This window comes from Muntiacus reevesi, chromosome 22 (assembly GCF_963930625.1).
Source record: "Muntiacus reevesi chromosome 22, mMunRee1.1, whole genome shotgun sequence".
Taxonomy (NCBI): domain Eukaryota; kingdom Metazoa; phylum Chordata; class Mammalia; order Artiodactyla; family Cervidae; genus Muntiacus; species Muntiacus reevesi.
This window is the reverse complement of record NC_089270.1, coordinates 18,344,357-18,370,249: the sequence shown is the minus strand read 5'-3', so window position 1 is coordinate 18,370,249 and position 25,893 is coordinate 18,344,357. Positions and strand designations below refer to the sequence as shown.

Below are 25,893 nucleotides of genomic sequence, written 5' to 3'. Positions count from 1 at the left end.
TACCACTCAGGAAATTCTAATGGTTTCAGGAACGTTATGCCAAGAACTGGGGGCAAAGATCAAATCTTTCTCTTATATGACAATATTATATATAAATATTTGTAAATATATGTTCCATATATAAATGTTATATATGCATGTATATGTATATAGAAGTCAAAGAAGGATTTAAAGGTATAGCCATTCTAGTCCTAATAGAAACTAAACCTGCATAAACTTCTTCCTTTCTTAAAGAAACAGACAAAGAGTCAAGTGTTTGCAATCAGATCACTAGATTCAGCTTAGGACATTTTCTGTGAAAATAAAAGACATGCCCCAAGGACAAGAGAGCAGTAGCATGCTGAATCGTACTTGTTCCAACTGGCTTTGCAACTTACTCTTTCAGAAGCTGGAAACAGATGAGCTCACTGTTAAGGACATATAACTGGAGGTCAGTGATAAATAGTAATCTAGAGACTGCCATTCATTTGCAGCCAAAACAAATAGACAGGCAGATAAGCACTTCAGGTAAAGGTTTATATGCCTGCCTCTGGGGATGAGGTACATTCTAAAGTGACTGCCTTTGCTGGTCTAGACATCTAAGGTGAACTTTTCCTACCTGTCCTCCCCCAGTTATAAACATTACAATATTTTGCCAGTTGGGATCTGCTACAGAGGGGCAGGCGTTCTTGCAACCCTGATTCAGTGGAGGACAATAGAGAGCTTCTGAGGATGCACTGGCCCTAGGATAAGGGTACTCTTTGGGGATGCGGGTCTTCATAGGGTGTCTGGGGGACAGGTATGATGTTTAGGCCAAGGGTCAGCATTGCCAGAGAGTACCTCCTGATCACACAACCATCCTCCTCCATGTGTTCTGTTAACTTAATTAAACAAGGAGGTTATTAGACTGATGTGATTCTGTGCTGTGGTGGTCTAAATGCATACGTGCATACCTGCTCAGTCACTTTCCTTGGTAACTACCTCAGGGTTAGGCGATCAAAATACTAAGGATAACGAGTCACAAATAGCGAAACCAAGTTTCAAGCGATACCCAGATAATTTCTTTTTTCCTGTTTTCACACTTTCTCTGTATGTCTCTCCCTTGGCTCCTGTCAGAAGAGAGTTCCTAACCACTTTCGCTGTGGCCTTAAAACTCTTTTATGTGAAGCAGATGTTCTTTGTGAAAATTATAATTGACAATAAAGTGAGTATGAAATGATAGCTGCTAAGAAACATGAGAATAATAAGAGAAAAACTATGAAGCGCAGTCATGTTTCTCATTGGTACTGGTGGGACTGAACTCTAATTGCCTATTGCAGCAAATTCAACAACAAACTTCAATACTGGCTTTTCCTTTTCCTCCATCTCACTCTCCCTGATCTCTCATGCCTGCTTCCTGACATCCCAAATAAACTACTGGACCCCAAGTCCTTGTCTCACACTTTGCTTTAGATGACCCCAACATCTGCTACCTAAGCATAGGAAGGGGTTGAACCCAACACGCTAAGTGGCTCCATATCCTGTTTCTAGATTCTCTAATCAAATGCTAATTGTTACCATACTTAGTAAAGAGGCCCTGAACTGGTAATTCTGTTAACTCTGGCTAGGATAGTAAATTTGTAACTTTGGCATGAGAAAATGACGTTTTTGTACAAATTGTGTTTATATAGGTTTATATAGGTTTTGTGTTTATATAGGTGTTTAAATGCTTAGGGAACTTGATCTACCAAATTTTTGTGTGACTTTTTTTAGATGTATAAGAATTTTTTAAAATTGTGTTTTAAATTTTTTTAAGGTGTGTTTAGAAATATTACATTAAATATGCAGATTTGCCTTATTAAGTTTGTTGTGCTGCAGTTTCAGGTAAACTAGCTTTGTTAGTGTCCTTTGACAGGTCTATGGGAATGTAAATAAACATGTAAGTTGCATTTAATAAAGTAACCTAAGAACTAATTTAAAAACTAGTGGACTATCATCAACTGTACAAAAATAAATGTCTAAACTGCTATAGGAGCAAAGAAATATGACTTAAGCTACTCAGATGATAGGGGAGGTATTGAAACTGCTGTGTGAGCTGGGTCTTTTCTCTTTTTTACGTATTTATTTATTTGGCTGCACCAGGTATTAGCTTCAGCACGGGGGATCTTCAATCTTTGCTGTGACGTGTGGGATCTTTGGGGGTTCCCAGGAGGCACTAGTGGTAAAGAACTCGCCTGCTGATGCAGGAGACACAAAAGATGCGGGTTCAATCCCTGGGTGGGGAAGATCCCCTGTAGGAGGGAATGGCAACCCACTCCAGTATGCTTGCCTGGGAAATCCATGGACAGAGGAGCCTGGTGGGCTATAGTCCATAGGGTTGCAGAGAGTTGGACACGAACGACTCTGAAGCAACTTAGCATGTGGGATCTTTAGTTGCAGCATGTGGGATCTAGTTCCCTGACCAGGGATTGAACCTGGGCCCTCTGCATTGGGAGGTCGGAGTCTTAGCCACTGGACTACCAGGGAAGACCCTGAGTCTTAATAAACATAAAAGTTGGAGAGGAAGAGTCCAGATGGAGAGAAGAAGGAGCAGCACTAGAGGTAGAGGAGCAAAAGGTGAAAGAGGCAGTTTGTCCAGATCGCTCAACCAGTGTGTGGGCGGGAGAACAGAATTCATGGGGTAAGCACTAAGAATCGAGGCCAAAGAAAACAGCAGGTGCCAGGTTATGGAAGGGCCTATATGCTAAGGGAACGGAGAGCCATTTTAATTTTTAACCACATTTTAAGCCAATTAAAATTTTAAGAATTTTAAGCAAAGTCAAGGAGACCAATTAGGAGACTGTTACAATACCAGTGGAAAATTGGACCTTGAATTTATTAAGTGGCAGAGGGGACAGGGAGAAGAAAAATAGACTGGATTGAACTTTGATCATGATCCAATCTCCATGATGAGGGAGGATATTATGTTTGTACCTGATGGTCTCTTTTCTTCAAGGTCAACTCTTGGTGTAGGGAAGGCTGAAAGGACAACCAAAGGTCGGGGCATAAACAAAGTGGTGAAGGAAACAAGGGATCTGTAGGCTTATGCTTTATTAAAAGAATAATCATTGTAATATTAGGTTACAAAACTTACTTTATTTCAAATGTGAAAATATAAAAACCACTGATATATAAAATTTAAGGATATTAAAGCATCCAAACTTTAGGTAACAGTTTTAGCTCCTTATAAATGTACTTAAATGAGAAACTATTCATAGCAGGCATAAATATAAAGAGACTTATATTTCTTAGAATTAAGACACAGGAGAAAATAATACATTCTGTTACTGATAAAAGCAGGGAACTGTAGTGGTCAGTGTCATAGACTTCTCAACACCCTCTCCATTCCAAAAGATTATTAGGAGACAATTGGAGGAATCTCATTGATGTTGGCAGTTGGGGATAATGGCTATGCAACCCCCTCCTGGCAAATATGACCCAAGGAGACAGGAAGAGAGGTTTGCTGAGAGAACCTCTGAGAAGTTCAAAAGTCTATGAAGAAGACAGAAAAAATGGCTCATCTTTCTCTGGCTACTGCCAGGTCTGACTGGGCCCATGGAATTGCTACAGACATTGTGCTACCATCTTGAGAATGAAACTGGTGACAGAGCAGAGACAGAGAAGCAACCTGCTTCTTTGGTGACATTTTCAGCAGTGGAGCTCACCCAACCTGAACTTCTCATTATGTGGGATTACAAATGTCTGGTGGTTTAAGCCCCTGGAATCAAGGTTTTCTGTTACTTGCAGCCAACTAAAATAAGAATTTAAGGTAAATTAAAGGTAAACATGGGGCTTCTTTGGTGGCTTAGAGAGTAGAGAATCTGCCTGCAATGAGGAAGACCTGGGTTTGATCCCTGGGTTGGGAAGATTCCCCGGAGAAGGGAATGGCTACCCACTCCAGTATTCTTTCCTGGAGAATTCCATGGACAGAGGAGCCTGGTGGGCTACAGTCCATGGGGTCGCCAAGAGTTGGACACAACTGAATGGCTAACAGAGGTAAACATGAACAGATGGTTGTAATGTATGGAGTTAAATTTTCTCCTCCTGGTAAATCAATTTCATTTGCAGTCATTTTTTATTTCATTTGAAGTGTATATAATCCCTTCCCTCTGAATTGTCATGAAACTTTTTAAAAGTACTGTCACATCTAGCCATCTGTCTTCTCACATGGTATTACTGACAAACAGAACAGGGAAGAGAAACAGCAACTGAACTCAGCTCTCTGTTAAGATGCAAAGAGATTGTCTCTCTTTCATAGACGATTTGGAGTTTGAGATAGTAAACTTTTTCTATAGCAGCCCATAGAGGTAGCATATGGAGGGAAGAATCTGACAGTTTTCTAGTAACTGTTTTATTTTAAATAAAAACAACTAAATACTTTCTTGAAACTAATAATATATCCTTCACATACTTGCCTCCTGGCTGTATTATATTATGTACATTTTTAATAACCTTAAAATAGTAGATGCAAAAATATAAGCATGGTGTTTGGCATTGGCTTATTATTAGCAGGGGTCTACTTAGAACATAATTCTGTGCTAAATCTCATACTGAGTGTCTCCCAGGGACTCGAAATCTCCCACCCGTTGGTCTGTAATATATCTGCTCGCCTTCCTATAGTTTGAATTTTGCTTTCCTCTTATCACTACACTCAAAAGTTCAATCTCCAGGCTAGTACATGTCTTTCATTTTCAGATACAAGCAGCAACTTTAGCATTTCTTATCACAAAAAATCCATACGAGAAAGGCGGCATGCCCAGTGAACTTCCTGGGCGGAGAGATTTTTCTGTCAAAGCTGGCAGGGTTTGTTCATCCACCATCTTCAGAATTTGACCATTGAGCTGGACAGATCTGCAAAGGGGAAAGATGCGTCCAGGTTAGCCAAGCTGTACATCTTCCATCTACTCTATAAAAGTCCTGAGAACTTTTTAAGGCCCCAATTTTTTTCTGTGGCAGTTTATATTATGTAACTTGTATTTGAACACTATGTCAGATAGGCATTTGGCCAAGATGACCTTTAAGCTACACTGGTAGAGCCGAACAGTTGTGACAGAAACCATATGGTCTGCAGAGCCCCCAAATATTTACTATCCGGCCCTTTACAGAAAATGAAACACACACAATCCATACTAGGCAAGATGACAGAGGTGTAAAAAGGATGAAGATGACATACTTCTGGATTTGTGGCATTTGGGGGGGGAATGGTAAGTAATTGTAAACATTTATATATGAAGCAAATACATAGGATGGAATGTGAGTTGCATGAATTTAATATACAAAATAATTGTCAATTTCCCACTTGTAACTATATCTGTAAACCCTCTTACTCCCCTTCTCCCAGGAGGTATATATTCATTTTCTTAAGCTGTTAAGCTACTTTGGTAGAGTATATATTGCTGTGGTGAAGAAAAATGATTTTCTTTAGCTAAACCACAGATTTAAAAAAATAATTATGTTTTCTTTGCATCTCACTATCAAAATTTAAATTAAAAACTGAGTCAAAAAATAGAAAAAAAAATCAAGGACTAGTGTTATGTATATTTATTATTATTGAAATCAAATTAATATATTCTTGGGCTTCCCTGGTGGTTCAGATGGCAAACAATCTACCTGCAATGTGGGAGATTGCAACCCAGGGATGCAATGTTCCATCCCTGGGTTGGGAAGATCTCCTGCAAGAGGGCATGGCAACTCCAGTGTCCTTGCCTGGAGAATCCCATGCACAGTGGGGCCTGGTGGGCTGCAATCTGTGAGGTCACAAAAAGTCAGACACGACTGAAACAACTAAACATAGCAAAATATATTCTTACGGCAACAAATCTTATATAAGTAAGAGCTTAGGAAGAAAAGCTTTAGTCTACTTTTAGTTTTATTGATACTTCCATAATTCTAAGGGATATTTTTATCTCTTTTATCTTTTTCTTAAATGGTTTTTATATTATGAAATTTTTATAACAAAAAAGGTTTTTATTGTTGAATATTTAGATTAATACCAAAGTTTATGTCATACATGTAATACATATATTATATGTAGAACATTTATAACAGTGCCTTTACATATAAGCATGTAAAAGCATTATCTATCATCATCTTTATTATTCAGATAAATAAATATAACAGAGGCAACCTATCTCATCATAACCATTTTTAAGATTTTGATGTATATTGCTTAATCTCTTTTCTACGTATGTATGAACATACATATTTTCATATGGACAAAAATAAGCATACAGTATGTAGTCTCTTAAAACTTGATTCTTTTCCCCTTAACATTTCCTAACATTTGTTCACACCATTAAACATTCATCCACTGCATCATTTTAATGACTGCACAAGATTCCATTGTACCAGCATATTAGTTTATTTACTGAATTGTCTAGTGTTAGACACTTGTTTGTTTCCAATGTAGCATTATTATAAAGTTTTAATTTTTAAAGATCTCTCACACTGTATCCTTACTAAGTATCAGTCAGCAGAGAAATTAGTTTCCATTAATCCTTGCTTAAATGTCCAGTTGTGGGCTCTGTACCTAAAGATGTAATATTGCTGCTACTGCTAAGTCGCTTCAGTCATGTCCGACTCTGTGTGATCCCATAGACGGCAGCCCACCAGGCTCTCCCGTCCCTGGGATTCTCCAGGCAAGAACACTGGAGTGGGTTGCCATTTCCTTCTCCAACGCATAAAAGTGAGAAGTCAAAGTGAAGTCGCTCAGTTGTGTCCGACTCTTAGCGATCCCATGGACTGCAGCCCACCAGGCTCCTCCATCGGTGGGATTTTCCAGGCAAGAGTACCAGAGTGGGGTGCCATTGCCTTCTCCACAAGATGCAATAAGGTAACCATAATTGTGCCGAAGGCTAAGAAGCCTGCATGCAGCTACACTCAGCTCACATGCACCTGAGCTTCGTCTCAGCATCTGTATCACAGCGCTTCCTGCGAGGGGTGGAGGAGGAAACGCCATGACCACCATCAGGAAACCACAAACAAAAATAGGTCTTGACAACATCTCTGAATGGTGATAGTTAGAGCTCTTCTGCAAGAGATTGAGGACCGTGACAAGGGGACACAAAAAAGTTTCAGAAAGTCTTTAGGAGAGGTCACAGTGTTTAAAGGTAAGTCTGATCACTGTAAATTAATGCTGCTCTGGGTTAAGATGAAACATGGGCAAGATAATACCTAATCTACCTGTCTATACTGTTTAATCAGCTCTGAATATAGCTAAAGGATGTTATCAGTATACTGAGCGTAAGCTTAAAGCATGCAGAATATGTCCTCATCGGGCTGGCCAATAAGGGTAGGGTTTTATTTGAAGGTAGTATCTTATTTCCTATTTCTAAGCTAGTACTATGGTGACAAGAAATAGAAGACATGCTTGTCAAGTTTCAGATGAAATACAGATGGAAGGAATTAGCAAGCAACAGATTTGGTGGAATTGGAGACGGTGGGCAAAATTCATCTGAGATGACTATAAAACACTGCTTTTATGTTAACTTATATTCAGTTCAAATATTTATTAAATACTTATGATACAGGACCTTCTATGGGCACTATACAAGTTATTTAAGTGAAAACTAACTTTTTAAAGGTGATCACTATTTAACCCCCTGAGGTCGTTAGCATGAGCATGTGTGCAAACTGTGCATTCATTAAACCTATCTGGGATACTTTTGTGACATTTTAAAGAGAGACAAAATATCTCTCTTTAAAGATATTTTAAAGAGAGAAAAATATAAGTAATATATAGTCATCAAAGAGAACTTAGGGTAATACAACAATGTCCACAATTTCACCAGTTTTCCAAGTATAAAGCATGAAATATATGATCATAATGCAACAGGCTCTGGTAAATACAGCAAAGAGAAGAATCACTGAAAAAACTAGGCATATTGAGCCTGGAGAGAAGTCAGTCCAGTTGTCCTTCAAATATTTGAGAGTTATTCTGGAGAAAACAGAGCATTCTGTGTTGTTTCAGATTAAGAGTGGCAAACCCAAATGCCCTCGGGGTCAAGGAAGTGACATGTACCAGCAGCAGGACAGGCCTATGACAGCAGGGTCACATAGGGACTAAGAGGAACAGAGAACTGGATGATTGTCTAAAGTGAATAATCCCAGTTCAGCTCCATCGAAATGGGAAAACACCCCAGAGTTGCCAGAGCACCTATTTTCAAAGAAAAGTTAGAAATCCAGGTATTTAATACTTGTCAATTTTTACAAAATTGACACCTAATTGGAAATAAAAATTAACACAGAATGTATGCTACCCGCCCCTACCAGAAAGAGAAAAAAAAAATCCTCTAAACCCACTTGTCCATAGGCATGAGGTGTAGATTCCATCTGCTCCAGAGAATAGAACTAAGAGCAGCTGATGAAAGGCAGAGAGGTTTACTGTATCCTTGCCACAGAGAGCAATCACCAGCAGAGGCTGTGAGATCCAACAGAGAGGAAACAAAAAGGGCTGAATGGCCTGAGATACCCATCTAAGGCTAGACTAAAATGATCTCTAAGACTTTGGTTTTTGCTGTGCCATTCAGGATCTTAGTTCCCCAACCAGGGATTGATCCTGTGACATCTGCATTGGGAGCACAGAGTCTCAACCCCTGGACCACCAGTGAAGTCCCTCTTAAGATACATCTAACTCTACAACTATTATTTAGTTACTTCAGAGAAGTTTTTCCCTTCTCTGCCTCAGACACAAATAGGATAAGAACTTTAAAAAGTGTCAAAATCCCCAAAGAGAGAAGTATCTGTTATTCAAATATACATTACTTATAACAGGAGGGAAAAGTATGGGGAAAAAACAGTAGGAAAATGAACAAGTAAACCATGGTATTTTATAAAACGTGCAGCCCATTAAAATGTCTACAAAGACTATAGATGGAAAGATACTTGGGAAAACTTGTGGTTTCTTCTTCAATTTCTCCTATTAGAAGTTGTATGATTACAGTTATATATAGCAAAATAAGGGACAGGAAAAAAGAATCATAGAATGGTACCCAGAGTTAATAATACTTGTCTATGGGGATAGGACTTTGTTGAAAGCATGTTTATGACACTTTTTCAGGTTCTGATGCTGTCACTGAAAACAACACTCACAGAGCATTTGCAGAGATGGGAGACCCACTAGAGGAGGAACTGGCAACCCACTCCAGTACTCTTGCCGAGATACTCCCACGGACAGAGGAGCTTGGCGGGCCAGAGCCCACGGTGTGGCAGAGTCGGACACAACTGAGCAACTGAGCACACACACAAACAGTGTGAGAACAGCCATGAAGGAAAGAGCTCCTTCCAACACACACTGGACAGAAATCTTACAATATCTGTTGTGCCTGACTCATTCTTGGGTATTCTGGTTTTATAAAAATATTTATTTATTGGGCTGTGCCTTATTTGCACATGCAGGATCTTCAGTCTTTGTTATGGCATGCAAACTCTTAGTTGCAGCATATGGGATCTAGTTGCCTGACCGGGAATTAAACCCAGGCCCCCTGCAATGGGAGCATGGAGTGCTAACCACTGGACAACCGGGGAAGTCCCTTGGGTATTCCGTTGACTATAGGCTTCTTAAGACATATTCAATCATGGGCTTTTGAAAGTAAAATGTTTAAGAACCAATTTTAAGTAGTTCACTTAAAAGGCACATTTCTGATCACTCTTTTTCTTCACTCTAACCAATAACAAACTATTCTGATACTGTAAGAGAATCACATCCATGACACATGATATTTTATACCAACTCCTATGCCTTTATATAGAAATTACATACAAGTATTTTTGCTTTAGTGCCTGTATTACCAAGAATTATTTTTTTTGGAGCAAATAATATAAATGCATTGAGTGGATCCAGATATACATCAAGTTGTTTTGAAATGAAAACATTTCTGTACGATAACTGCCATTTTGTCTTCCCATCCTTCTGCTTTGATTCTCCGAATGAGTTACACCTGTATTAGTGTGTATTCACATATAATTTCCTGAATATTAAGAATTGTTAGAACTTGAAGTAGTTGATTTTTTTCTCTTGCTCCCTGTCAACACACAGTATTCTGACAAACACCGAGAAAATTCACTTTAGGTGAAAGTTTGAAATGAACCAAGAAAATTACTCACTTGGAAAGTAAGCCATCGGGTCCTGAAGGTTTTATGAGGTATTTATCCACTTGCTTGTTAAATAAGGGATGTGGTAACTGCAAGCGCTTGGTGACATTATGGAGGTTTAAGGCATAGAGAGTTAAATCTCCTTCTTTATACCTTGGGCTAAAAGCAAATACATGAACTCAATAAAAGTGTTTATTTAATTTAAGCAATTAAGTAGTTGGTTACAATATAATCACGGATAATACGAAGTGCATTTAGTATTTATAGTGATGCTGCACCCTCTCTGTATCTTCCAGTTATGCCAATATCAGACTGCTGACGTGGTCCTCTTTTGAAAACGTGATGAAACTATTGCTCTTTACACAACCATTGTCTGGGCTTCAGCACTTTGAGATCTTTGCTGCTTTGCCAGACTAACTTGTGAGGAAGTCAGTCAGCTCATACATGTTCAAACTTAGGAAAATTAAATGGTAAAAGGAAAATTTTGTGGGTTCACATGAGTTCATATTATAAGCCATATAAGCCAAGACTTTTTCTAAACTTAAGAAAAGACTGACACTAATAAGAAAATTAAATCTACTGACATTTTACAGAATTTATCCACCTAAACCATTCCCCACCATTTCTAATGGGCCACTCACCAGAAACAGAGTTCCCTTTCAATGAAATGGGAAACCGTGGGTAGCCTTTGTAGCTAAATATTTTTAGCATTATTCTATCAGGAAAGACAGACTGAAACCAAGATGAGAAAAATCTCAAACTTAGGAATATTTTTTGCTACCTAAGGCCAGAGTACTGTACTCTAAAAATCTCTTATGGCCTCTCAATTCTAGAAACTGAGTTAAAACTTGTGAAAACATGAGAGTTGTTATCAGCCATCTTTAAATTTTTCTTCTTCATTAATCAGATATGATTCAAAATGATAAGTATAGTCACATAATTATTTATTCATATGAATTCATATTTATATTCATCCATAGTCATTCAATTGATTAATCATTCATATGAAATCTGTTTTATGTGCTTACATTTGTACTATTCTTTATTTACATTCAGGATATATTTTTATCATGTATTATGTTAATCAAATCATTGTCAAATCTTTGCTGGACTGTAAATGCCTACATTTAACCTTTTTTTTTTAAGCTAGATTCTGGCACCATATCACTATGAGAATGAAAAGAAATAAAGAACAATGATCCACCTTAGACCCACTCTATAGATAGAAAACAGCAGGGTGTTAGAGTAGGAAATTGTGTCTTAACTTATTAAAACTTGTTGATTGGTAAAGGGTGTGTTACACACTTACTGGTTGATGTTTGTGCAATGAAGATATACTCGAAGTTTGCTTCTGTCTGGACCTTTCACACTTGCCATTAACACTTTGGTGCCCACCAGTTTCTTGAACAGAAGAGAGAGCCAATAATCCTAGTTGAAGTGATTGGGGAGGGGTGGGACAAAAATAGATTTTTACTTACTTTTTAACAAAAACAGTGTCAAGCAAATAGCTATGCTACAAACAGCGTGACTGTTATCCTAGAGGTATTTAAGAAGGATTCATCTTTTGGTCTGTGTTGCCACTGTGGACCTGAGGGCAGTATCTTGTTTGCTGCTGTTCATCACCAGAGGCCTATATTTCCATGATTCAGAGGGCTATGTCTGCTAGGAGATAGATCTCAAGAATACAACTGATTGCTCAGAGGCAATTTAAATAGTCTGTGTTGTCTGTCATCCAAGAATTCAAAACTCAAAGCAAAAACTTTAGATGCACACTCACTCACAGACACATATACACATACAGAACCAAGTTTGAAAGATAAAAACTTCTATCTGTTGAGCAGACTAAAACAACTGCCTCCGAAACCTTAGTAAAATGCAGAATGTGGAAAACATTATAGAACAAATTACCTGGTTTGTTTAATTAATAAATCCCAAGAGACAAAAAAAAAGAGAGGGAGGGAGAAGTTAAAGATTAACAGGCTTAAAAGATATAACAAATGCTTTAAAAAGAGACGTAATATATGCAATATATGCACCTTGTTTGGATTCTGATGTGAATAAACTGACTGTTAAAGACAGTTGAGACAGTAAGGAAAATGTGAAACCCTGACTAAATATTTAATGATATTGAGAAGTTATTGTCAATATTTTAAAGTGTGATAACTATATTGTGTCATGTTTTTCCAAAGGGGAAACATACTGAAATACTTACAGATAAAATGATATACCTGAGGTTTGCTTAGAAGTAATTCAGTAAGTGGGAGGTGAGGGATAGGTAAGATTATGGATTAGACAAGATTAGGGCTTCACATATTTTCCCCTCTACTTTGAAATTTTTCATAATAAGAAAGTTATTTTTTAGTTCACTAGATATATATACGTCAACCCAGGTCTCCCACATTGCAGGCGGATTCTTTATCAGCTGAGCCACAAGGGAAGCCCTTGAACTGAGATAAAGCAGACTTACTAGGTAAACAGCTTTTGTTTCTCTGCTTAAGATTTTACACTGGAGACTTAATATTTTACAGAGAAGAATCAATTAAATGCTTTCAAAAGAGACATAACTTTAGCACAGTTCTGTGAGGGGAGGTGGGTGGGTGGATAGAAAGCAAGCAGGTTCAGAGCCAGGATTTGTATAGGATTCTTTAGAATAACAACAAGACAGTGTGACCTCCAGCAAATCCCACAAGCATCCCTTAATTTGAACATCCCCGTGTGAAAAATGAAAAAGCAAATCCACGCTGAATATTCATTGGAAGGACTGATGCCGAAGCTGAAACTTCAGTACTTTGCCCACCTGATGCAAAGAGCCGACTCATTAGAAAAGACCCTGATGCTGGGAAAGATTGAGGGCAGAAGGAGAAGGGGATGACAGAGGATGAGATGGTTGGATGGCATCACCGACTCAATGGACATGAGTTTGAGCAAACTCCAAGCGACAGTGAGGGATAGCGAGGCCTGGCGTGCTGCAGTTCACGGGATCACAAAGAACAGGAAACAACCTAGTGACTGAACAACAACAACATTTGAAAAATGGGGGAGTCCAGCCTGTGATGACCTGGAGGGGTGGGATGGGAGGGGAGAGGGAGGCTCAAAAGAGAGTGGATATATATATACACACACATATATATAATTATGATTTATTTGCATTGTTGTATAGCAGAAACCAGCACATTATAAAGAAATTATCCTCCAATTAAACAATTAATAAATAGAAAATTGAATCTAAGACAACTGTGTTGCCACCTTCCAGGACTGTTATGCAAATCAAATAAGAAAACAGACATGTACAATAGGTTTAAGGCTGATTGCCTAGGATCCTGCAGATGTCAATGGTACCATTTACTCTTCCACGTTTTTCTAGCTGACTTGTAAACCTTAAGGAAGAAATATATTTAGCATATATACAAAGAATTCTTAAGTCAAAAGTTTGTGTTTGAAGTTTTAGATAACATTTTAAATAGTATAAAGAGTGACAGGGTAAGGTAGCTAATTTCTGGATATTGTACTTAGAGCACATTGTGAAGAAATTATTTACTTCTCTTCCTTGTTCAAGGTCCATTTAAGAAATGGCCAGTAGTAGATTTTGGATATTTGTTCAATGAAATGATCACACTTGGTTTAACTCATTTTATAAATGACTTGGGGAAGAGATTCCTTTTTGTACAAAGACATTTTGCTAAAAATTTTATTATGAACAGTGTGCTCCATGAACTTGGACCACTATAGATTAAAAGCAATTTTAGGGGGATATCTACAAACCACAAAAGCCTAGCTTATATTTTGACATGTGCTTTTTGCAGACTTTCTTAGCTTTCCTATAGTGTTCAAATAATTCCTGTAGGAATTATTCTTAGAAAATAGATATTCTCAAATGCTATTTTAGACTGTAAAAATCAAGGTCATACTTCTCAGGGCTATATCTATGCTCTTCATATATATATCTTCAAGGTGGCTTTTATATGAAAGGCTACAGTTCCTGATTTAGCACCAGATGTAGTTGGAAATAGGGTGGAAATGAGACTCTATTCATAAATATCTTGAAGATTATTAACAAAATAGCCAATCTTAGGGTGATATTTCTGAAGAAATACATGGTACTAGCTTATCTTAAAAGTTAAATAAATGATGATTTCATGACATAAAAACATTTTGAAACTTTGGATACTAATGGCAATTTCAACGTTGATTCAAGTTTGTTATCATGTAAAATTGAAGTCATAAAATTTCAAATTACCCCTCTTTTTTAAAAAATCTTATGCCATACCCCAAATGACTCACGTTGAAATCATTATTTCTGGGTCTCAATTTCTTGAGACACAAAAATGTTACAATGGGTTTCTTCTAAGATTTCTTCCAGTCCACCTTTCCATGGTTTGGCTACTTACTAAGAGCACTGAATTTAATGACAGAATTGACTCTTCATAAAAGGTAGACTTTAATTGACTCACTGTAACAGGAAAATAATGATCACTTACAGGCAAAGGTTCAAAATTTTCATCCACTAAGTGGTAGTTCCCGGCTCCAAACAGCACTTGCCTCATCACCACTTCTATGCCCATTCTGGCCGACAGGCCCAATTTATCCAGCCACCTGGAACAGAGTGAGGCCAAGCTTTCTTCAGATTTGGAAAACAAAATAACTCCATTTTACCTCTACACTATTCTGATTTATTCCTCTGTGTGGGAGGAGCTGACAGAAAACCAGAAAAGTACTTAGTTATGAATAAGACATTCAGATGAAATAGAGACTATACTTTTCTTCATGTGCTGTCACACTCCTGCATGATAACAAATTCTTGAAGATGATTAATATGCCATAGGAGTCCCTATCAGGGTAGGACAACATTTACAAAGCCATAGAAGCCTACAGCTATAGACAATTATACAATATATATAATTGTTCTCCATCCTGTCGGATCCATGCCAACCCATCTCCCACCCGCAACCTCTCCACCTCCATCCCCATGTGAGGATAGAAGTAAAGGTTGCTGGTGGTCAGTGAAATGCAAAATAATAAGCTTCTATGGACACTTCTTTCCTCCTATTTTTTCTTTTAATGTGAACCATTTTTAAAGTCATTCTTGAATTTGTTATAGTACTGCTTCTGTTTTATGTTTTGGTTTTTCTTTATATTTTAATTGGAGGCTAATTACTTTACAATATTGTAGTGCTTTTGCCATATATTGACATGAATCAGCCATGGGTGTACATGTGTTCCCCATCCTGAACCCCCCTCCCCCTCCCTCCCCATCCCATCCCTCAGGGTCATCCCAGTGCACCAGCCCTGTCTCATGCATCGAACCTGGGCTGGCAATTGGTTTTCGATCTAGAGACATGTGGTCCCCGACCAGTTGATCAAACCCGCACCCCCTGCATTGGAAGGTAAAGTCCTAACCACAGGACCACCAGGGAACTCCCCTCCATCTTTATTTAGTGGCAAAACAAACACCTCCACTCTTTTCTCTATTCCTCATGCCCCTACATAAGGATAAAGATATGTGCTTTATTCGGGGCTTCTAAGAATGAGGGTAGGAGAGGAAAGAGAATAAAACCCAATGAGGATACAGAACGTTAGGTTAGGAGCATTAACCGAGTAATAGAATGTAAGTAAACAAGTTGGTTTTCAAGCAGTCAAGTTTGTGGAGGTTGGACAAGGTGGTGATTTAGTAAATCTTTAAACTCATTGGCAGCCCCTCGGGTGTGACCTCCTACTTCCGGGTTCTAAATGGTCTTGAGAATCTGTGAATAGAGCTATAGGTTCTCAGTATCCTTCTCAGGATCAAGGCTCTTGATACACTCTTTTACCATGTACTTCTTTAGAGAAAGGAATGCCTCACATAGTTATGGGCCATAAGTAAGGAACAAAACTTCTAAAGCAGTTCATTTATATAATGATTAATCTGGACATTAAAGATGTCCAATTAATTTAGTAAATCATTTTATTGCAAAATCCGGCATGAATTTTGGAGTTCAGCCATAAAAACTGTCTTTGATTTTTGACCGATGAGTTATTTCAGCTGAATAGAAGAACAGGAGAGTACTATCCCATCCCTGAGACAGGTTCACTCACATAAAGCCAGCGGCAAAGGTGTTGGACAGCAAGGGCGCTCCACCCCCAAATGCAGAACTGGTCTCTCCTAACCAAACCTTCTTGTGGGGTCTGGTCTCCTCAACAACCTATGGAACAGGAAAATCTCCTTAGTAATTGCAAGCAAGAGGACCAAATATGATGCTAAAGATTATGCCACATTCAAACCCTCGCATTCCCAGACCCATCATCCAATACAGTTACAAAATATGTTCACAGTCATTTAGGCTTTGGGTAGTTAACTTTTATTGGAATACTAGGTGTGGAAGGAATGCAAATAACCCCATTCTTACAAACTATGAGAGTTTATTCTACTGAACGGCTGTGGGAAGTATTTTTAATTTCTAATCAATAAACATGGGTAAGACCCAATGCTAACTGGAGGAAACTGAAGGTAAATAAGACCTAGTCCCTGTTCTCTAAAACTGAAAAAACATGTAAATTTATATACCCACAGAATTTAGGACTAGCTAGACTACAAAGTACTTTGGTTTAACATTAAAAAGAGAGAGAGAAAAAAAAAGACTATTACCTGGAAAGTTTTTTGCACAGATGAAATAAAAGTGTCCAGTATATCAGGGTTTAGGAAATCTTCTTTGGTAGCAATTCGCCCATTCACATAGTAGCTGAATTATTCAGAAAATATTCAGGAAGAAATAACAAACTTTACTTTCTGCTTTTAAGTTAATTAGCAACCTTTGCCCTCCTTTCTACTTCTTCCCACCCCTGTGCTATTTAAAAAAAAAAAAAAAGGCAGAGGTTCTACTAAGGCAAGAATAAGATGGAAGGAGACCAGTTACTCTGTCTTGAGAAAACAGTCACAAGTGTAGGTATTGTGGGTTATCCGTTCTTTGGCAGGTATATTCATTTTAGCCACTTATCTGTTTCCTGACTTAAATGAAAGTGTGCTTTGATTTGTAGAAACCACCATGTTACTTAAAATTAGTTAAAAATTTTGCTTTATTAATATTAAAATCCTAGTGCAATGCTGCTTTAGACACTATAAAGTCAATTAGCACTTAATGAAAACATTGTTTTGAAAACTAGATCATAAGTAAAGCTAGCTGTACTTTCTTAGTATTAACAGTAGGAGACATACTTACTGATGCCATGTAACTGAATCAATCACTTCTCCCCCAGCCTTTAGGAAACTAGAAAAAAAGAAAACCTATTATCATTTAATCCTTATATGAATAATATAGGCACACAACATATGCACACGAATTATTTTCCCTAGAAATGGGCTGGTTACTACTTTAGGATAAAGCGACACAAACTTCCTAATTCTAATACAAATTTTTATTACAGGTGCCATTTGCCCCAAAATCTTTGATACTCTGAGCCAGCCAGTATTTGCTCTTTTGGTAAACCTTCTAGTCAGGCAACAAATTGGTTTATTTATTTACTGGCTGCACCATGCAGCACGTGGAACTTCCCTGACCAGGGACCAAACCCTGGCCGCACCCCCTCAAATGGAGGCACAGAATCTTAACCACTGGACCACCAGGGAAGTCCAAAGATTATTTAATAATAGGTGGTTTATTGAGAATCCTCCACCAAAGAAAAATATTTTTAAGAAAATTGGCTCTGCTTCCTCTAGCTCTCACCTCTTCAGCATCTTAACAGTCTTTCTTCTAGGCTGGCCAACATCAGGACCACAGAGTTTTGCATTTTTGAAAGTAGATTTTCCTAGAAGTTTATGCAACTCAATAAAATCTTCTCCTAACTGCCATCCATCGATGAAAATACCAGCCTTCTTCTGGAAACTGTTAGGTTCTGAAAGATAGCAATTCTCAAAATAAATGCTCACCTAAAATTTTTTTCTATTTAGAAGCCAACATAAAAGCAACAGAGCATTTTTCACATTACAAAACCTTAGAATCCAAAGTCAAGAAAGGTAAGTTATCTAGTTATAAAGAATATATTACAGGAAAACAAAAATTTAAGTTATATAACTGAAGTATGAAGGGGTAATAAAACAGTTGGAAATTAATGATGGGTACATTAAACCAATGGATAGTCAAGAAATAGTCTGTACCCAGTACTTAATAGCCTAATTTACTTTTAAAAAGATTGTGCAGGGAGAAGGCATTTAAAAACCCATTTCTACAATGTAAATAAGTCTTACTGAGCTTATATTGTTTATCTGTGAAATGCCATATGCATGTGTCATCTTCACTAGTTAGAATTTTTTGAAGCTCCATATTGCCCTTATAATGCCAAAAGTTATCTTAATAGCAAATAAAAATTAAGATAAATTCTTAAAAAAAAAAGTCTTATTGAGAATTATAAGGGCAAATTATGTATGCACGTGAATCTGGAAGTAACAAAACTGAAGAGATGGGAGGAAGGCACGGAAAATGTCTAATCTACTTTCCAAATTACTTTATTCTTCTGCTTTACCCTGGAAACCAGAGCTTCTCTTTGCAAAATGGAACCCAAGGAAGAGGGACACGAGATGACATCACTGTTTTATGTTGCCCTGAAGAGCAGAAGGACCTGGGGATGGGTAGGGTAGAAAAGTGGGGGGCGGGGATGTACAGAGACAGGTAAGGATGACCTACGGTTCACACAGTTGCTGCAGTAGACTTGGTCAGAGTATCTACCTAAGACAGGGTTGCCTCTGTCCTTCCTTCTATTCTGCATCAGTGCTTCACCTTGTCAGCTATCCTCAGCCACCGAACCCCTAAATCTGTGGCTAGACTTTATCATAACACATACCACTATAGATATGTATCACTTCTTTGCTTGCTTTCTGGTAGGTCTGGCTCCTTACCTCCAGAAGTCTCAAGAGAGCAATGACCTCGTCCTAGAGCCAGACTGCCTGGGTTCAAATCCTAACTCCTCTAAGATTTCTCTAACTCATAACTGCCTAGCATCATAAGTAAAGAATCTGCCTACAGTGCAGGAGACAGGAGACGTGGGTTCAATCCTTGGGTCGGGAAGATCCCCTTGAGGCAGAAATGGGGCAACCCACTCCAGTATTCTTGCCTGGAGAATGCCATGGGCAGAGGAGCCCAGTGGGCTACAGTCCATGGGGTCACAAAGAGTTGGATATGATTGAGCAACTAAGCACAGATGTACGCACACAGCTATATATTTAGCTCACATTTTTGTGTCTCTTTGGTCATCCATAAAATGAAGGTCAAAATTGTATTTACCATCCCACTTTCCATTTTATGTTCAGTTCCACTGGCTGATGTATGGACAAAGCACTGTCAATACGTTTGAATGGATGTAGCTAATTAGCACTTTGAAAGTGAAAGTGTTAGTGGCTCAGTTGTGTCTGACTCTTTGCAACCCCATGGATTGTACCCGCCAAGCTCCTCTGTCCGAGGAATTCTTCAGGCATGTATAGCAGAGTGAGTTGCCATTTCCTTCTCCAGAGGATCTTCCCCACCCAGATATTGAACCTGGGCCTCCTGCATTGCAGGCAGAATTCTTTACCTCTTAGCCACCAGAGAAGACCCACTTTAATTAGAATTTATAAGTTCCTTGCAAAAAAAGAATGAAGAAGGAGACACTCAAGAGCCTGACCTAGAGGGACTCTGTCCTGGAACTTCTAGCTTGAACCTATTATGAATGTCAGGATGGGGTTGCTGAGATTAAATGACAAGCGGAGAACAGAGGAAGGGATAGAAAGCTAGAAGCAAACTGCTTGAGTCCAACCTGCCAAGCGACCTGCCAAGTGACCCTAAAGATCTCAAAGGAATCAGGGAGCCGTGCATGCTAAGTTTCTTCAATCGTGTCCGACTCTTTGTGACCCCATGGACTGTAGCCCGCCAGGCTGCTCTGTCCATGGGATTCTCCAGGCAAGAATACTGGAGTGGGTTGTCATTTCCTCCTCCAGGGGATCTTCCCGACCCAGGGATTGAAACCTCATCTCTTACAATCTCCTGAGTTGGTAGGCAAGGGAGCTGTGGAAGTGCTCAAATGTAAACTGGGATGAGCAATAACGTCTGGGCTATGTAAGGAGTTTTCTGCCAGAATTCCAAACTTGTACCGTTGAGCACTTACACAACTATTCCAAGACAAAAGGCATATTTTCTATTATTAAAAAGGTCATAAATAGGAACAAATAATGCCAAAGGGGAATCTCCTTATTATGGAAATGTTTCTGGAGGTGGGAGGCACTTACCATTGCCTAGTTCCCAAGAAATGCTATAATTCTTGGAAGAGCAGTAGTTCAGGAGTAACCGAGCGTTGGAACTGTCCCAGTGCATATCTGCGGTTCGTAGTAATGCATTTAGACCAAAGATCAAGTTCAGTTCTGAGCAATTGGCAAAAGTGTACAGCATATCCACTGAGTGTTCTAAAAGAAAAATGTTGCCATTTCATGGTTAGGTCAGCACCTGTCAAAGTGATGTCAAACTGATGAAGGCTTCCAGATTTGCTCCTCATAATGAATTACTATTTCTGTAGTTAAATGGAAGGAATTCTAGTCTTAATGAGTGCTTATAATGATGAATAGGAGTCCCAAAAAATTGGATGAAAAAAAAAAAAGCCAGTATGACTTTACTTGCTTTAGCTGCTGAATCAAGTCCATGGAACGTACCAGAGGGTTTGGTCTGACACTTGGTTTTGCTCAAGTGACCTCAGGTGAACTGGGGAAACTCAGTGCTCAGCATGCAAGGCCAGACTTTTCATTAGTCAACACAAATCCCACTCTTCATAACCTAAAAATCTCCACTCACAAACTCAGTCACAAAATGACTTGGTAATTTTGATTAGCTTTTTAAAATATTGTTTGAAAAAATCATGTATATAATTTATTAATCCAAAATATTAACAAATGGAATTTTACATTTAAAAAACTGGCTTAGGGCTCTAGGGATGTGGTTTCCAAACTCAGTGTCAAGGTAGCCTTTTGTTGTTGTTCAGTCGCTAAGTCGTGTCTGACTCTCTGTGACCCCATGAAGTGCAGCGCGCCAGGCTCCTCTGTCCTCCACTAGCTCCTGCAGTTTGCACAGATTCACGTCCATTGAGTCAGTGATGCGTTCTAACCACCTCGGTTGACCTCTTTTCCTTTGGCCTTAAGGCACCCTGGGGAGTGAATTTACTGGGACAGTTTAGATGAATATATAGGACATCTGACATCAGTTAAATTTGAACTTCAGCTAAATAATGAATAGTTTTCAGTGTATGTCAAATACAATATTTGAGAAAAACCTGCAGTAAAGAAATGATTGTTTATTTGAAATTAAAATTTAACCAGGCAACCCGACTTACAAGGGCACTGCAGGGTCTTTTAAATTTGCAAGGGAACACATTGACATCTGTTGGACATGATGAAAACTATTACTATAAGGTTGTTCAAACCTAACAGTTTAATTGAAACTCTTAGGCATTTCTTTTGGGCTAGATGTGCTGTGAGTAAAAATTACAGAATCACTAAGGGATTATTAAAGCTTTGGAACTTTTGAACTCAGCTTTTTAACCATTAGCTAGCCTATAATCTCTTTCTGAGAGTGTGGCAACGGTGTATTTATTTTCTTTATTTTTATTTTTGGCTCTGCTGGGTCTTTGTTGCTGCATGGGCTATTCTCTAGCTGAGGACAGTGGTGGCTACTCTCTAGCTGTGGTGCATTGGCTTCTCACTGCGGTACCTTCTCTTGTGGAGCTCGGACTGTAGATAGCTGACTCAGTAGTTCGTGCACATGGACATAGTTGCCCCGTGGCACATGGAATCTTCCTGAACCAGGGACTGAATTCTGTGTCTCCCGCTTTGGCAGGCAGATTCTTTATCATTAATCCACCAGGGAAGCCTGGCAACAATGTATTTTTGAGTATCATTTTTAAATCAGTATCTGCATAAATCTGGTGATCTTAATGTATATTTTAGAGTTATCTATTAAGTAGAAACTCACTCCTTTAGTTCATTTCCCTTTTTAAAAATTTCTATCTTTTCTGGTCATGTCCTGTGGCAAGTGGGGATCTTGGTTCCCTGACCAGGGATTGAGCCTATGTCCCTATATCGGGAGCTCGGACTCTTAACCATTGGGCTAGCAGGGAAGTCCCTCCCCAGTTTTAAAAAAAATCTGCATCTGGCAGATTTACCCCCTTTCTTCTTAAAAGTGGTTTTGTTTCTAAGTCTTCGGCCTGAACTACTTGGGTTACCATAGCAGTGAAACCATAAATTTAATACTGCCCATAATAGCTGAGGCGCGGTAATGACACTAGCAAGCTATTTTTGGTGTTTTTGATATTTGCTGTGTCACCCACTTCCACAAAACTGCTGCCTGTCATCAAGGACTTACAGACATGGGGGCTGAAAAGCTCTCTGAGTCTTGCAGCTTCTTCCTGGGATCTTAGAGCTAGACCGGAGGACAGCGTGGGCCTTTATGGAGTCCTTTATGGCCTTTATGGAGTCCTCCCCAAGTGTGGCAACATCTATGAGCTTCTTAGAGACTTATTCCTACAATGAGTTGGTGCCCATCCTCATTTTTCTATAAGGAGACTGACGCCCAAAGAAATAAAGAGCTTTGCCCGGTATCACTGAGCTATTTGGTGACAGTGCCTTATTACTTGGAGAAGGCAATGGCACCCCACTCCAGTACTCTTGCCTGGGAAATCCCATGGACGGAGGAGCCTGGTGGGCTGCAGTCCATGGGGTCGCGAAGAGTCAGACATGACTGAGTGACTTCACTTTCACTTTTCACTTTCATTCATTGGAGAAGGAAATGGCAACCCACTCCAGTGTTCTTGCCTGGAGAATCCCAGGGACGGGGGAGCCTGGTGGGCAGCCTGGTGGGTTGCACAGAGTCGGACACGACTGAAGCGGCTTAGCAGCAGCAGTAGCCGTTATTACTAGAGCCTGTTATAAAGGCCCTCTAACTGTCACAGTCACAGCTATATTTTACACATCTATAGCAAATCAAGTTGAGAATGTGTCCTCAATCAAGAATCACATACCTGAGTTTGGGCCTTACCCTCCCACTTAAAGACTGAATGATCAGCGATGACCCTTCAACCTGCATAAGCCTCAGGTACTGATCTACAGACCTGGAACTAGTACCATCATCCATCTACCTCACAGAACCAAGTTGAAATAGCACATGGGAAAACGCTTTGTAAACCATAGAAAACTCTTATAGATGTAAAGCCCTGTTATTGCCTAGAACCAAAACAAAAGTTACAGCATTGTCAAGAAACCTAGAATGTTTACATTTCCGAGTATTTATTCAGTTCATACCTTACTCTTCCTCTATCTCCTCATTTTTCCAAATACACTTTAAGTAGCTTCACATTCTATAGCAGTAACATCTCCTAGGATAAGGGCTGTATCTTACAGAGTTCAAATCCACTCCTGACAAATAAAACTGCAGGACTTCGCTGGTGGTCCATTGGTTAAGAATCTGCCTGCCAATGCAGGAGACACAGGTTTGATCCCTGGTCAGGCAAGATCCCACATGCCGAGGAGCAACGAAGCCCACGTGCCATAACTATTGAGTCTGTGCTCCAGAGCCTGTGAGCCTAGATGACCGAGCCCCTGCACCCCAAGTCTGAAGCCCTGGTACCCTAGAGCATGTGCTCCCCAACAAGGGAAACCTCTGCAATGAGAGGTCCTCGCACTGCAACTAGAGAAAGCCCTGGTAGAGTGACAAAGACACGGTGCAGCTAAAAATAAATAAATTTAAAAACACCTACCAAGTTGGGGGGTGGTTGGGTGGCTTGTGAGGGATGGGGTGAATTGGGAGATTGAAATTGACATATAGACACTATTGATACTTTGTATAACATAGATGACCAATGAGAACATACTCTATAGCTCAGGGAACTCGACTCAGTGCTCTATGGTGACCTACGTGGGAAGGAAATCCAAAACAGAAGGGACAGGTGTATACGCACAGCTGATTCATGTTGCTGTACGGTGGAAACTGATACGCTGCAAAGCAACTACATTTCAATAAAAATTAATTTTAAAAATAAAATAAAACTCACACAACCTATTCCCTCCTCAAAATAAGAATAAGAAAACTCATAGTTAATTATCCAATTCCCAGTTGTTATCCAGTCTCTTATCTCTCACTGTCTGAGAGGGTGGAAAACTCCCTGGGACCAAGATAATCTAAATGAACCATTAAGCATAGGCACTGACTATTGTGCCATTTCCATTTATGTCACTGTGTCCAGCATCCAGTCTGGGAGTGGGACAATGAGGAAGGAAGGTGGAGAAGAAAGAGAGAAAACAATTAGCTCATTAAAGATGATTATTTTAATAAAGGAATCCTCCTTTCTGCAGTCACACCCAAAATTACACCTGTAACACTGCTTCCTTTTCCTGCCCAGACAGGTTTACAATGTGAATTTATATTCTCATGACAAATGTTGTTGTCATCCTCTACTTAAGTGAAACACAGCATCCGATGTGTTCTGTAATTAGAAAACTTACCTAGAGCTCCTAGGACACCTGTTTCAAAGGGGCAGGCCATTAACTAAGCAAAGAACGCAACAGACTTTTGCTACCTCTTCCATCATATGATGCCACTCTCAGGTATTCAGACATTATCAGCCTTGGCCACAGATGCAGAAACAAGTGTAGCAACATCTATGAGCTTCTTAGATACTAATCCCTACAATGAGTTGCTGCCCAGACCAAACACATTAGATTTCTATCTGTATGTTTCTAAGACATGCAGATTAAAATAGAAATTTTTAAATCAGAAGTCAAAATATTTCCAAACACAATTAACTCTGTATAGTATTTGTCATACATTGCAGCATTGCCAACAGGGTGGTTGGGATTATACTAACCCAGCAACACAGTTAGTGAAAGAAGGGCTTTCCCCTGGTATAGAAACTAGGAAGGTCCAAGTTCCAGGGGGCAGGGAAAAGATGTTGTAAACCTACCATCTTGGTTCTAAAAAGATCATGTGAGGTGGCAAACATTTTTAAAGAAAAATTTAAGGTAAACTGGCATATGTTTAAGGTGACCAAGAAAAAAATTGCAACTCTATATGCCTAATAGCATGGCATTTTTTAGCAGGCCTATATGATGATTTATTACAAATGAGACCTACTGCTGCAGGCCTCTTGGACTTCTGTCATTCCTTTAATGGGGTCTGAGAAGGCCCTATCATGCCAGATTTTGTTCAACCATGGATCATATTATTTTTTTTAATCTTTTTTAAAAAAATATGTTTTATTTTTTGGCCACACCACGTGGCATGTGGATCTTACTTTCCCAACCAGGGATCAAACGAATACTCCCCCCACTGGAAGTGCAGAATCTTAACTACTGGACTGCCAGGGAAGTCCCATAGATCATGTTAGTAAAGGATTAGAGTATTTCCCCCACAGCCCTCTGCTTCAAAATGCAAAAGATAACTTAGAGGACTACATTTTCTATTAGCATATAACCTATTTTCTGGTTTCTTACATGTTACTTTCCACCTGTACCTTATACATAAAAAATATTTTAAAAAATTCATTGGATACACTGGAATCCAGATAGTTTATAGTAAAATCTTACAAAGAAATAATTTAGTGTCAAAAATATACTCTTAGAAATGTTGACTAGCCCAATTTAACTTCAAGATCATTTATTTCTCAGAAGTCAAAAGAAGATAGTTGTAGAGTATCTACGCAGGACATTTTCTTAACTGAGATCTGGGGCAACATCATCCCTTAATAAAGCATCAATTTTCAGATAAAAATATATTTTACAGTTAGATAAGGATTGCTTGTTTGTTTTAGAGATCTGCGTAACAACAT

The 25,893-nt window shown here is 39.0% G+C and overlaps 1 protein-coding gene across 1 annotated transcript in view; it reads right to left on the bottom strand.

The window, feature by feature from the left end:
* Nucleotides 1-3,052: 3,052 nt before the first annotated feature.
* The window catches only part of HPSE (heparanase), a 40,466-nt gene continuing 17,625 nt past the window's right edge, over nucleotides 3,053-25,893 (bottom strand). Inside the window, exons 4-12 of the mRNA XM_065914080.1 lie at nucleotides 20,318-20,491; nucleotides 17,787-17,955; nucleotides 17,283-17,330; nucleotides 16,712-16,805; nucleotides 16,162-16,268; nucleotides 14,568-14,682; nucleotides 11,399-11,517; nucleotides 10,102-10,248; nucleotides 3,053-4,848 (exon numbers count right to left, since the gene is read on the bottom strand). Of these exons, the coding sequence (XP_065770152.1) occupies nucleotides 4,689-4,848; nucleotides 10,102-10,248; nucleotides 11,399-11,517; nucleotides 14,568-14,682; nucleotides 16,162-16,268; nucleotides 16,712-16,805; nucleotides 17,283-17,330; nucleotides 17,787-17,955; nucleotides 20,318-20,491 (1,133 nt within the window). The 3' untranslated portion in view covers nucleotides 3,053-4,688. The remainder of the gene's footprint in view (nucleotides 4,849-10,101; nucleotides 10,249-11,398; nucleotides 11,518-14,567; nucleotides 14,683-16,161; nucleotides 16,269-16,711; nucleotides 16,806-17,282; nucleotides 17,331-17,786; nucleotides 17,956-20,317; nucleotides 20,492-25,893) is intronic.